Source organism: Cryptomeria japonica, chromosome 7 (assembly GCF_030272615.1).
Source record: "Cryptomeria japonica chromosome 7, Sugi_1.0, whole genome shotgun sequence".
NCBI classification, from domain to species: domain Eukaryota; kingdom Viridiplantae; phylum Streptophyta; class Pinopsida; order Cupressales; family Cupressaceae; genus Cryptomeria; species Cryptomeria japonica.
Window position 1 is genome coordinate 230474930 of NC_081411.1, and position 13275 is coordinate 230488204.

The 13275-nt window shown below is 34.3% G+C and overlaps 1 protein-coding gene across 1 annotated transcript in view; it reads right to left on the reverse strand.

Moving 5' to 3' along the window:
• LOC131856613 (lysM domain receptor-like kinase 3) overlaps positions 1–11691 on the reverse strand; it is an 84481-nt gene extending 72790 nt beyond the window's left edge. The window contains exons 1-2 of the mRNA XM_059208461.1: positions 11356–11691; positions 11166–11242 (exon numbers count right to left, since the gene is read on the reverse strand). Coding sequence (XP_059064444.1) covers positions 11166–11242; positions 11356–11691 — 413 coding nt within the window. The remainder of the gene's footprint in view (positions 1–11165; positions 11243–11355) is intronic.
• Between the last annotated feature and the right edge of the window lie 1584 nt (positions 11692–13275).

The following is a 13275-nucleotide window of genomic DNA, read 5'->3' on the forward strand; positions in this document are numbered from 1 at the left end:
TTCTTTTAGCTTCTCTAGCCAATGTTTTAGGATACATCTTTAAAATTCCACTAATGTTGCATACCATCCTTTTATTCAAGGTTTCTTTATTCACTATGGTAGTTGTTATAGCTCGTCGCGCTTCATTCTTATCTTTAGATTGACTCATTGTACCAATAGATTCAATGGCACTTGCAATAGTAGACATAGCATGCTTAACAAATTCATCTTTTTTTTATGGTTTCACATAGATGCCTATTTTTTTCATCACTTTTCTCATTTTCCACATTCTCATCAATTGTGTCATAAGTTGACATTGAATTGCAAGCTTTTTTTGATAAAAAAAATTCTTTGTATATTCTATTGGCATATGTTCTTATCTATCTCCAAGAAATCTTACCAGGAAGATTATCCAGAACATTTTTTTCAATTTTTATAAAAAAGTTTCCATGATCTTCAACAATTGGAGGATTTTCAGTTTCAACATTCAAAACAATTTCATCTTTACCAACATGAAGGTTTTCATTTTCATGGACAATTTATCAATCTCAACATTGGTATATCCAACTTCTACTAAATCATCAATATGAATATCACCTATAATCACATTATCCATGTCTTACAGAGAAGGATTTGAAGATGCACCTGGATAATTTGAAGATGTACCTGGATTTGAGGATGTGTACTTGGAATATTCTTCATAATTGTTTCATTCACATCATCATCATCCATAATTGCATCATCTATGTCCATTTGATCCCCCAGGGCATCATCTTGAATGTTTGTCTCTTCCATTGTTGTGGATCCAGAAGCATCAGGATTATTCATTTGTCGAGTTGTCATTCTTATATCCCTTTGACATCTGGCCTTCTTCTCTCGTTCTTCTTGAATTTCCTTGACGGTCAATTTCCTCCTTTGTTTCTTCTTCTGATGTTGTTTAGACCCCATGACTAAAAACTTATGCAATAAATGCCACCTTCAAAAAATGGATCTAAAATTGTAACAAAAGAGCATTCAAAGGACAACTAAAACATAATATATCATGTAAAAACTTGCACATTGGAAGACATGTTTTATTATGTTAAATGATCATATATTTATAAAGTTCCAAAAAAAAAATTAATGGAAAAACAAAATGGGATCCTATTTTAATTAAAAACGGGTCCCTGTTTGGTTTTTATTTAAAAATAATTTGCAATATAGAATGGCATCAAACTAAACATAAATCTATACAGTTTAAGACAAAAAAAATTAAAAAAATGTTAAGTTTAGGTCAAATTATGCTTGTCGTACATGCGGATTTTTCAAAATAGTAATTATGCCCAATTAAAAAATAACAAAAAAAAAATATATGGAAACAAATTACAAAAAAATATCCTCATCAAAGGTGAGCGAGTTATAGATCTTTTCACAAAAGGATAAAGAAAAATACTTTCACTTAGGTCAAATTATACTTGCCGTACACGAGAATGGTATGGTCCTAAAAAGTGACTTTTAAACTATAGGTTTTACTAATGCCTATTCAAACTTCTTTTTTAGGATCTGGGTATAAAACAAAATTACATATTTGGAAAGTAGACTTCGATCACTATATTTTATAGTGCTGAAGTTTTCCAAGAATCTTCATTTAAGTGCCTCAAATATTTAGGTCAAACTGGACAAAATCAAAAAAAAAGGGAAAAAACTTCCACTTTTTGGCCAAAAAGTGGACACAACTTCTTGCACTTACCCATCTCTCATCACATGGGTTATACAAGGGATAAATTTTCCTCATTAGAGTCATCTAAGGTACCTCGCATTTTCATTTGTGATGATACATAAGTGAAAATTGAAGGGAAGGGTTCAGTTGCCATAGATGATGGAACATTTGAGAATGTTGTCTATGTTCCTAACTTGGGAACTAACCTTCTTTCAATCTACCAAATCACCCACTATGGAAATAGAAAGAAAGTTGAGTTTGCACCTAATTCATTTGTGGTAAAAAAAATTGAGAATGATGCCTTGGTAGCAGTGGGACAAGCTAATCACAACTCATGACTTTTGTCATTTTCCCATTTTGTGCCTCTATCTCCTTCTATCGCCTTGCTCACTCATTCAAATTCAAAAAGTAAGCTATGGTATGAGTGGTTTAGACACCTCAACTACCACTATCTTCAACAACTAAGCTCTAAGGAAATTGTCACATGTCTACCTCAAATTAGCTTTTACAATGGTCTCTATTCAAGGTGTTCCATGGGCAAGCATCCCAAGGAAAATTTGGATAAGGGGAAGTCTTGTAGAGCTTTAGAAGTTATTCAATTGGTTCACAATGGTGTAGCAGGCCCATTTCGAGTGCCATCATTTAGCAAGGCTCACAATGTCCTCACCTTCATTGATGACTATTCTTGATTCACTTGGGTCTACTTTCTTGTTCAAAAGAGTGAAGTGTTTGATAGATTTATAGCCTTCAAGGCTCATGTTGAGAAGCAATCAGGGAAGCTAGTCAAGATTATTCATGTAGACAATGGAAAAGAATATGTGAATAATAGACTTGAGAAATGTTTTACTCTTGGAGTGATTGATCTTCAGCACTTAGTTGCTTACACTTCACAATAGAATGGTGTTTCTGAAAGGAAGAATAGAACCCTTAAGGAGATGGCTAGCTACGTAATTCATGCTCATTCTCTCTATCGAAATTTTCTACCAGAGCTATCAGTTGTGCCACACACATCCAAAATCAGGTTCCCCATAAGGCGTTGAAGGGTATTACTACTTTTGAGGCTTAGTATGGTAGAAAATCAATTGTGAGACATTTCAAGGTCTTTGGGTATCTAGTGTGGGCTCACATTCCTCCATTGAATTGCAAGGCATTGGAACCTCAGAGTAGGCCTTGCATATTTGTTGGATATCTAGAGGGTGGTCCACCTTTAGAGAAATTATCTATTATTTCTCCTACCTACCCCTACCTACCCTTGTATCTCATTAGGTCACATGTCATGATTATGTGCTCTCATTTCCGTATGGCTTTGCCTTTACAAGCAATCTCATGTTCATTGTATAGTTGATAAATTTTGGCATCTTGATGAACGTACAATTTGATCTTGTCTATCTTTGTCTCTCTTGTATTTTTTGTATTCATTGGCCTCTAGATATTGGTTATTATTGGAAAATTCTTACACAATCAATGATCCCCCAAAAGGAAGGATAAAAGAAGACTACATAGCCCCCCGGCCATCCCCCTATAATGAATAATATGCTACATAAATGGTGAGTGGTTGAAGACAAAACATAGTCCAATGCTTGCAAACATCATTTGTCCCCTTGGGAACAAAGTACACCAAGTACATATGGAATGCTTCCCATTATAGAAAGGATTTAACAATTGGAATTGGAATGAAGAATGATGTTGTCTCTAAAATCAGTTCACGTGTAACCATGACCTTGGAAGAAGATGTCATGAACCAATCATGTACATGCCTAATCATAAGAGAAGCTGACAACCAAGGAAATGATAGAAACTAATCTTCTATAAGCTCCATAGACAAAGATGAAGTAACACCAAGTGTACCACAACTATCATCAAACATGAGATAAATTCCCTCAAATGTGTTCAGCAAATCTAAAATATGGGATTCCACAAACAATGAATCAATTAGGAAGACAAATAGGAATCCCAATTAGGAAGACAAATAGATACCTCTTGTCGATTAGGAATGATGGAAATTAAGAGTAAATGTAGATCAACTAACTATAATGAAGAATCAAGAACATCTAAAGCATCTGCAACCTCATATGAAGTTTCCAAATCCTCCAAAAGATCATAATTTTAGGTTATCGGTTGTAAAGAATGAAAATGAACAGAGAATAAAAAAAAAGGAGCATTGAGAGATGGCAAAGTATCATAATCACCATATACCTCCTGAATGTGAGTCCAAAGAATAAGATCACACTCAAAGTGAATAAGAGTCTTCAAATTATCATAAGAAACATTATAAAAAATAATTCTAAAAACTCAAGCCTTATAACCTCTCCAAATACTAATCTCAAAAAGCCTATCAAAACAAATAACATCATTATACAAATATGACAATGAATTACACTCATTAAAATTAGTAATGATAAAATCATGTCATTGCTGATAATTCCCTTTCTCCAAAATAAAGAAAAACTCATTTTCGATAACGAGTCTTCCAAAAATAGAAATAGTGCCTTCACATGAAAAACTAAAAAACCTAATTCGCAGTAAAAGAATGGGCCCTTTCAGGGCGAATGAGTGATGAGTTGGCGTGTTGCCGCGCCAACACTCCAAATATAAGGATACGAAGTCAACAACTCACCACAATGTAAAGTCATTCAACAATCAATCATACGCAATAAGTGGACCTCCAAAGGTTAAAATGCACCGAGGCAAAGGTGCATCACAGTTCACAACAAAACCAATTTACTGGAATAAGTGCGCAGAGCTGCCTCTGAAGAAGAATCAATTGGCTTGACAGTGATGTTGGAGCTACCAAATGCAACGCGAAACTCCACAAAAGAATGCGGGCTTGACAGTGATTTTGTAGAAGCTTTGGAGACCCAATGATAAGGACACGGCTTCAAATATGCTCAAAACCCGCAAGGCTAAGAAATGTCTCCTATAGACACACGTACCCCAAAGCAAGATCAAGCGAAAAAACCACTGGTCAAAAGATGGAACAGCTCACGTTGGAACACGAATAACCTAAAATACGCCAATAAGAAATCAAGAGAGAGTTGACCAATCACAACTCACAGTACTTTATGTATTGAGGAAAACTCCAGACTAACAACATATCACTAGCCCGATCAATCACGCCAATCCAAGCCAAATGAATAACCCTCAGGCCAGGCCAAAAAAGACAACTGTGGAATCCGCCCAAATCAAACTGGTAAATCCCAGAGAATGTCAACACAGGCTGGACAATACGGTTCGACAATTAGTCATGGGCCTATAGAAAGAAAGTCGATGCAGATTGGAGTACGAGCACCGCTAAACAAGGATGCAAGCAATCAATGAATGAAACACCTCAAATCAATGCGCAGGCTATCGAATTCGGATAAAGCACCGATCATGCATATCAAACTGCCAATAGCCATGCGATCTCTACATATCACATCTAAAAATAAAATCTCGCCACTGGCGATCCAATATAAACTGTAACCGCTAGCAATCGAGAGTCTCTTGCAAAATGGCGATAGAGATGTGAACTCGAGGAAATTGAATTAACGAGGAGATCGGATCCGGTAGAATGCACATACCCTAACAATATACGATCCGTAGAAAAACATAGCGTACTACGGACAAAACACGGGCCAAACAAGATCTGCAAAAACTGGAGTGTTCTAGTTACTTTCGGGCCAATAAGGTTACGTCCACAATCTTCCGCTAGCCTTATCAGAATACCGTGTCCAAACACAACGCCTAACTACTGTGATGATCCCATAATATCAACCACCCATAGAATTGTGCAGTCACATCAATAAAGCACCCAAGACAAACAATGCAATCCAAAAAAATAATCATTGCCACAGACAATGTGATCATTGAGAAATATTGCCGACAATAAAACTGGAGCTGCGCCAAATGAAATGGTGCTGATATCGCTAGACAAATTTCACGAGGCCTCAACGAATCATTGATGACGATTCTCAGATGCTATGAAAAGACTAGTTGGATGTCTGCTCTGATTCTCTGATACCATGTTGGAATGATCAACCTCTGAAACCTCCAAACAGCTATAAACCTTCGTAGTCGAGGGAAATATAATTCACAAAAGATGATTGTATTGAGATATCAAACAATGTACAATACGTCTATTTATAAAGCAATGGCGAGAGACATGAGCAGCAATAGGAGACGAGGTTGGCTATAACCACCTGCTAACTAATGGCACAATTAACTAAATGTAGGTAGGCAATAAAATATAATAAACCTTACGTAATACCTAGGAATGTATCTAGATTCTCATAAGGATAATAATTCATAATCATAGTCTCGTGAAATCTCTTGGCAATCATCCATACTTGAATTCTTCACCAAACCTCAAACCTATTTCCAAAAATCAAAACTTCACAATACATGTATTCTTTTCGTCCATCAGCATCTACAAAGAAAACTGAAAGGAAAGCAAGATATTAAAGCCAAAAATGCTTCTCAAGCAAAGCATCATTTTGAAGTGAGAAGATAACTTGAGATGATGGAAATTCTTCCATCCTTTGATGTTGCCAGCCTCCAAGTTGATCCTATTAAACTTTACCCTTCAAAAGTAGCACTAGAGGAAGTAATACAACTTCCAAGAGAACCAATGAAAAATTTAATGAAGCATATATCCAACTTTTGGATGCATAAGATTGCACTAGTTGTAGAGTCAACACCACCTACTAATTCACAAATAACATGGTCATCTCATTCAAACATAACTTTAACTATTTGGATTTTCTTTTCTAATTCATCTTTTCTTTTGCAAATAGCCTCAATACCACCAAAATTTAGAAGAATATAATGTACTATCCTTGAGATTGTACTGAGGATCATAAACTCTCTTGACTAGATTTTCTATAATGGCCACAATAACTACACCAATGTTTTCATATTCATGAATACAGATTTCAATTTTGACCAATAATGCATTAATTTAACATGACTCCCAATATTAAAAAAATATTTTCTTGATCCACTCCAATCAACAACAATGACAACTAGCCTCTTTCTATGTTTCCTTTTATTTTCCTTTGATTCTCCTCAATATTTCAAATGATACTTCTCCAAACAAAATAGTATCAAGTAAGTTCAAATACTTCTAATCTTTAATAAAGATAACCATACCACAACACTAAGTCTACACACTAAACTTGGAGAAATCAACAAAGAACGACCACCTACTGCATGATCTAGTCAGAGAAGGGAATGGTGAAAAAAGAAAATCTCATAAAACTTAGTGTACGAAAAGAACCTTGTGTTGTGGGAGTACACAATAACTACATGTTATTTCTCCTCATTCCATGCAAACTGCACTATATTCTTCTCATGCAAATTTTGATCCCACAAAGATTGGCAGTAATAGGCAGTCACACTTACATGTTCCTTAAATCTTATCAAACTATGCTCTTATTATATGCTTCCTCAAGTTCTCTGCAAACACCATCACATGTCTTCTTGCATTATACAGATCCTATTCACATGAGGTGAACCCACAATAGTGGGTTGCACTTTTTTGGACGAAAAAATTACATTTATTTGTTCAAAACATGATTTTACCACTTTCGATTGAATGCCATGTTCAATGAAACCTATTATTTTAAATACATTCAATCGAATATAATATTATTAAAAAAAAAGGTTTTGATTGAACCCCTTTTTTAATGGTTTTTTTAAAATAGAACATGGTTGTTAAAAAATATGAGTTCGATAGAACTTGGGTTTTATCAAACCACAAGGGGCTCTATTGAACCCATTTTGATAGAAAATATGTTCTATTGAACCCACTTGCTAGAGATCTCCCCTACAAACTCTCCTAGTTTCTACAAATTTTTGGCCTTTGAAGCTCAAATTGGGGACTCAAATGGAACAATCTTGACAAACCCAAATGCATGATAGTAGTACTCGAAACAAGCTTTCAAATGATTATTATTTTAGTATAAATTAAATTTATTATAATTTTTTTAAGATTTACTAGATTTTTTTCATAAATGTTGCTTTTTGTTAAAAACCAATTTTCGTGGGAGATAGAAAACTAGAAACAAATTGATTCCAAAAAATTTCACAAAAATATATTTAGAATCTACACACAAAAGGTCACAAATCACTAGTTCATATCATCTACAAATCCTTACGGTTTAGCAGTAGTAGGTGTCTAAATGTGAAACTTTTTCTCAAAATGAACATTGCAGTCTCAAAGTCAGCTAAACAGTGTAACCTAGTATTGTCTCTATATTGGGGTTGTTACCTTTTGTGTCTATGACTTCAACCTTTTTGATTGACAGTCTGAACATGTTGTAATCCTACTAGGATCAATCTTCTCAACTAGTGGCTTTAATCTTGAAGTATTTTGATTGTGAGAAAAGTTTGTTTGTACCTGGAACAACAATGCAACAACTACAAAATAATTCTACACCTATCTTGATTCAACATGCATTCACATAATATCTACATCACTCTAGATCTTAATACAATTTTTGAATGCATAAAATATCCTACTACCACTTCGCCCTCTTGTGCTTACTCTCAGCATCACATTATGTTGAGTCATCTTATTTATTTGAGTGATTTGTGTGGTCAAGTTTAAGAAATAGTTGGGAGGTACCTTGGTTGGATTCTTAGTACCTTTAACAAAAATCATAGGTTTGGTTTGAGGTTGAGGGACATCTTAAGTCTTGATAAAGATGAACAACAATTTTAGGCTTCACATGTTCATTTGCATGATTGGAAATGTGAATTGGTTTTTCTCTAATTGGACTCATTTTTCTCCAAGGATTCATATCTAGAAGGGGGTGCATCAAGATAAGCGCTAATGATATCATCCTCTTGCAATAAGATCTTCATCGGTAGGAAAAACTTTGGGAGAGGTATTAGCAAGATCCATCAATGCTTCATCTACATAATAGATGTAATGTAAGTGAATGGATGGTAAAGTGACATTAATGAAAGTGTTTATAATGTTTTCCTTTTGTTCTAAAATATCATCATATGTATGACCAGCTTTCGAAAACAGACATGAATGATTCATCAGTGCTTCATCTTTAAAAGAGATAGCATTGAGAAAGGTAATAGTAATATAATTATCTTGATCCAAAGTGTCCTTATGGATAGGATTGTCTCTAGGAGAGAGATAAAGTGATATAAGGGAGGGTTAGACACTATCACAACTATGAAATGTCTTTATGACATGACTAACTAGTTGAAAACATAATGATATATTTTATCAAATAAAATTAGTTTCTGAATAACACATTTCATAATAATCAATGAGATAGAAAGAATATAATAATAGTAATATGTTGTGATTAATGCAAGTACATAATAATATCGGAATGAATTTAATCTAGAACTAAAATAAATAAATAAAAGAATAAAAGTGTAAGATATGTCAACTTCACTAAAATGAAATGGGTTGAAATGGGTTCCTAGACTAAAGACAAACTAAGATCACAAATAAATACCATTCGCTGGAGGAAATAGCTAACAAGAGCCAACTTTAGTCCTAAAGAAGAGCATGTTGTGTATGATTTTTTCATCTTTTTTATTTTAACTTGATGTGAATATGTAATGAATAGGTAAAAGGATAAGAAATTGATAATATTTGAAATAAATAAAAAAATACAAAACTAGAAGCAAACATAGAAGTACAAATTAAGATATGAGATTTAAAGAGGCATATGTAAACAAAATCTCAAGCCTAAATTTTTAGACTATGGATCCAAAATTGTAATATAATTGACCAAATAATTAAGGAAAATATATGCATTCCTAACCCAAAGGATTTTTGGGAAAAAGAAAGAAAAAGTTGTTTTCAATATTCCACTTTTTCTCAAAATATAAAAATATTTTGAAAGGTAGCATAAACAATTATGTCATTCCTAATTTTTCATTTACAATAATTAAGAAAATTAAACGATTAAAGAAATCAAACATCCACTAAGTAACTCATGACGTAGACAATAGAATCACCTATAACTTTGATCTAGTTTAACATACTAGGCAACTCAAGAATTGAGGACACAAACAATACTCATAATAAAACTAGTGAAGCCAAGCCCCCATTAAGAACCCAAAGAAACACAGAAAAACATAAACTATGCATCCCTTGATATATAGTTGGAATGATGTTGAGATCCAAAGATCTCAAGGCTATAAATGAAAAGGGAAATACAATAAATAATCAAACAGGTGGTCGAATTTTATCATTTATAAAAGTTATATTACATGACCGTGGTTATTAATTCTTAATAGAGGAAATATGGCAGCATAATTGATTAAGAAAATCATTCAACACTATCCTTTCTGTGTTATATACATTGAAATATACATTGCTTTCTCAGGTAGTTATTCTCATTTTTATTTGTTTCCATTAAATTTTTTTAAGGCATCATATTGTTATTATACTCTCAAGGAATGAAATTAACTTAACTAAATGGACGCATCATCCCGCACATTATAGTTTACCATAATGGTGCCCCTTGTGCTACAAATATCATTTTCTCAACTAACAACCATAATAAAAGTGTCAAAAAAATCCAATATGAAGACCATACCTACAAAGAATATTTCTATATTTCTTAAGAAGAATATGAGATAAATCTCTACTCTTATTTTCAATTAGTTTCTTCTTATCACACACATAATTACTTTAAGGTTTTCTTTGTACATCTATAAATCTTTAAAGTTCCAAAATCTTCTTCTAGCTAATAACTTGTTAGATTCAATTCCATCAAGTTAATTCTATTTCTCATTTTATTATCTATAAGTGACTTCTCTCATAACAAAGATATCGATGTTGGTACAATAATCTTTATTCCAAAAAGAAACCATTCAATCATAGGGATTAAGCATGACACTTTCTATCACACTATATTACTGCAATATAATACATTTTTTCTCATATTTGTAACTAAATACAATTTAAAATTCTCACAGGTAAGCTTAAAGGTAGCTAAATAATTATATTCTATCATCTTTACAAATCAAGGCATTGATCATTAAGATAAAAATTGTTCCAACAATATATCTATTATTTTTCTTAACTATTTTAATTTTTATTATTATTAGTTCTTTTGAGTGTCTAGTTAATTTTTTAAATGTAATTGGTGATATTAGCATGACATGCTCTCTAGTCCCACATCGCAAATTATAAAAGCTAAGGTTCAAACCTACAAGCATATTGGATCAATAAAAGCACAAACTTGTGATCACAATGATCTAGTAGAGATTTGAAGCTTGTGGCCACAACAAGAACAACACCACTTAAACAACACACTATGGGAAGAACCCATAATTAGTTTATAATTTATTATAATTGATAAATGAATATTGACCATAACACCGATTATTTAAGATTACATATTTAATATGATCATAATATTTTAATAAAAGAAAAACCACTCACAAACGTGATCAAAAGAAGTCACGTGAAACATTACTTAAATTCTTTAAAAAAAAGAATTACACACAATCAATAAAAATGGGAAACCTCAATCTAATCAGAACAGTCAGAATACATTTTCCTTTTACTGTAAGGCAAACAGTATTCTGGACAATAGCCGCCTCCTAAAAGGGCATACACAAACGTAGGAATATAAAAATAGGCACAATGAATGCTTTATTCAATCTATTGAGAACAAGCATTAATTGTTGCCCTTCAGACTGCTCCAGAGACTTACGAGGGTTTCCGCAAAAACAATAACCGCTATAATGACGGCTAAGACTAGCCAAGGTTTCGAGAAGTATTCTTCCCATATTTCAGCGAACCAGACCACCCATTGTTGGCCGATGTACCCAGTCAGCTCCCTTGTGATCTCATCAAATTGGTTGCATTTCGGTATCCATCTTGAACTGTTCATATCGTTCCACATCCTGGCCACCTCTTTGCTGTCACCCAGATTGTTCTGAATGATTTTCTCCTCTCCCAAAACATCTGCATCTTTTTCTGTTTCAACTAACTGGGACATAAACAGGACGAACCGAGTGACTACTTTTTGATCTTCGTCGCTACTCATCTCTAAAAGCTCACTGCTTCCACTTTTATAGCAAGCCTCATATGCCAATAAATTTCTGAAAATTGTTTCTGTCCACACTCCAACATCAATTTCCGGAAGAAGCAGAGTGCCAGTCTGCTGGTCGAAAGAGATATCATGGATCCCGCCATGATCCATTGCTTTGAACACCACTCCAGCTTTTTTAAGTTTCTCTGCTCCGTATGGAAGATACCTTTCATCGCTTATCTCAGGAGTTTCCTTTTTTCGAAGACATGGACTAAGAAGACAATATAAAAACTTTAGCACAGGGGATCTGAAATCACAATCGGAAGCAGAGGACTCAGAAATTGGTGATGCCTGCTTCAAGTGTTTCTTATAGGAAAGCCAAGAATCTTTAGAGACAAGCGTAAGGCGTAAGCAATCCAAGAGATGTTTGCATGCTATCAAATTGAGAGTGCTCTTACAAGGCCATGGAGATTGGGACTTTATAGGGGAAATATGGCAACACAAATGGCGGAGCAAATCCTCCAACAGGGGCCTTTTCCCTGTTACCTCCATTGCTTTTTCAAGAACCACCATAGGCAGTTGGTTCTCCACTTTCATGACATCCATTAAAATGGTGAAGAGTACTGGATTGTTACTGCGTTCATAGAAAACAGGATTACTGGAACTTACTTGAGCAGAGGCATCATCCCATCCACTGTAAACTGGTGGAATGGTGCTGCTGAGGCCGCTACCATCCACTCTATTGAAACCCATAACAAAAGTGTTGAGAAATTCCAGTAGAAAGGCCACGTCTACAAAGCACATCTGAGCAATTTTCTTTGTCTTGATATGAGATAAATCTCTATCATATTTATCAGTTACTTTCTTCCGATCACATACCTCCACCATAGCTTGAAGCTTTCCTTTGTGATCTTGATCATCGGTAAGCTTCCAAAATCTTCTTGTGGCTAACAGCTTGTCTGATTCCATTCCATCAAGCTACTTCCGCCGCTCCTTTTCTTTCTCCGTGAGTGACGCCTCGATCTTCTTGCCATGATATTGGGGAGAGTAATTATGATAAGGGCCAAATGACACCATGGTGGGATGGTAGAACTTGGTGCTTTCGCCTACAATGGCGATCGGCACTGTAAGAATGCATGCCTCTTTCCTATCTCTCGCTTCCTCTGCCTTTTTCGCCTTGGTAACTATCTCTACTACGAAATCATTGAGACTGCATGCCAAAGACAGCGTCATTTTTCCAGTAAGCAGAAAAAATCAGGTATAAACTAAAACAAGTCGTTTGATAACTATGGTTTGGCATTTAAACAAATATATAATGTACCTCTAGCTTCACAAGAACGGCATATTTTAAGTACGTCACTATCACAAATTAAAAACAAGATGGGCCTATGCTTGTGTCAATTATACAGCTCTTTAATGACGAATATTTGATTGTACGTTTAATGCATGTACAACACCAGAAGTGGCTGCAAAGTACGATGTTAAACAAGACGTATGTATCTTGGTAAGGTGACTGTAAATAGCTTTGTGTTGTTCTCTTGGTTTCTCAATTCGGTGAAAGATCAGGCATATTTTTTTCTAAAGTAAAAGATAAAAGAT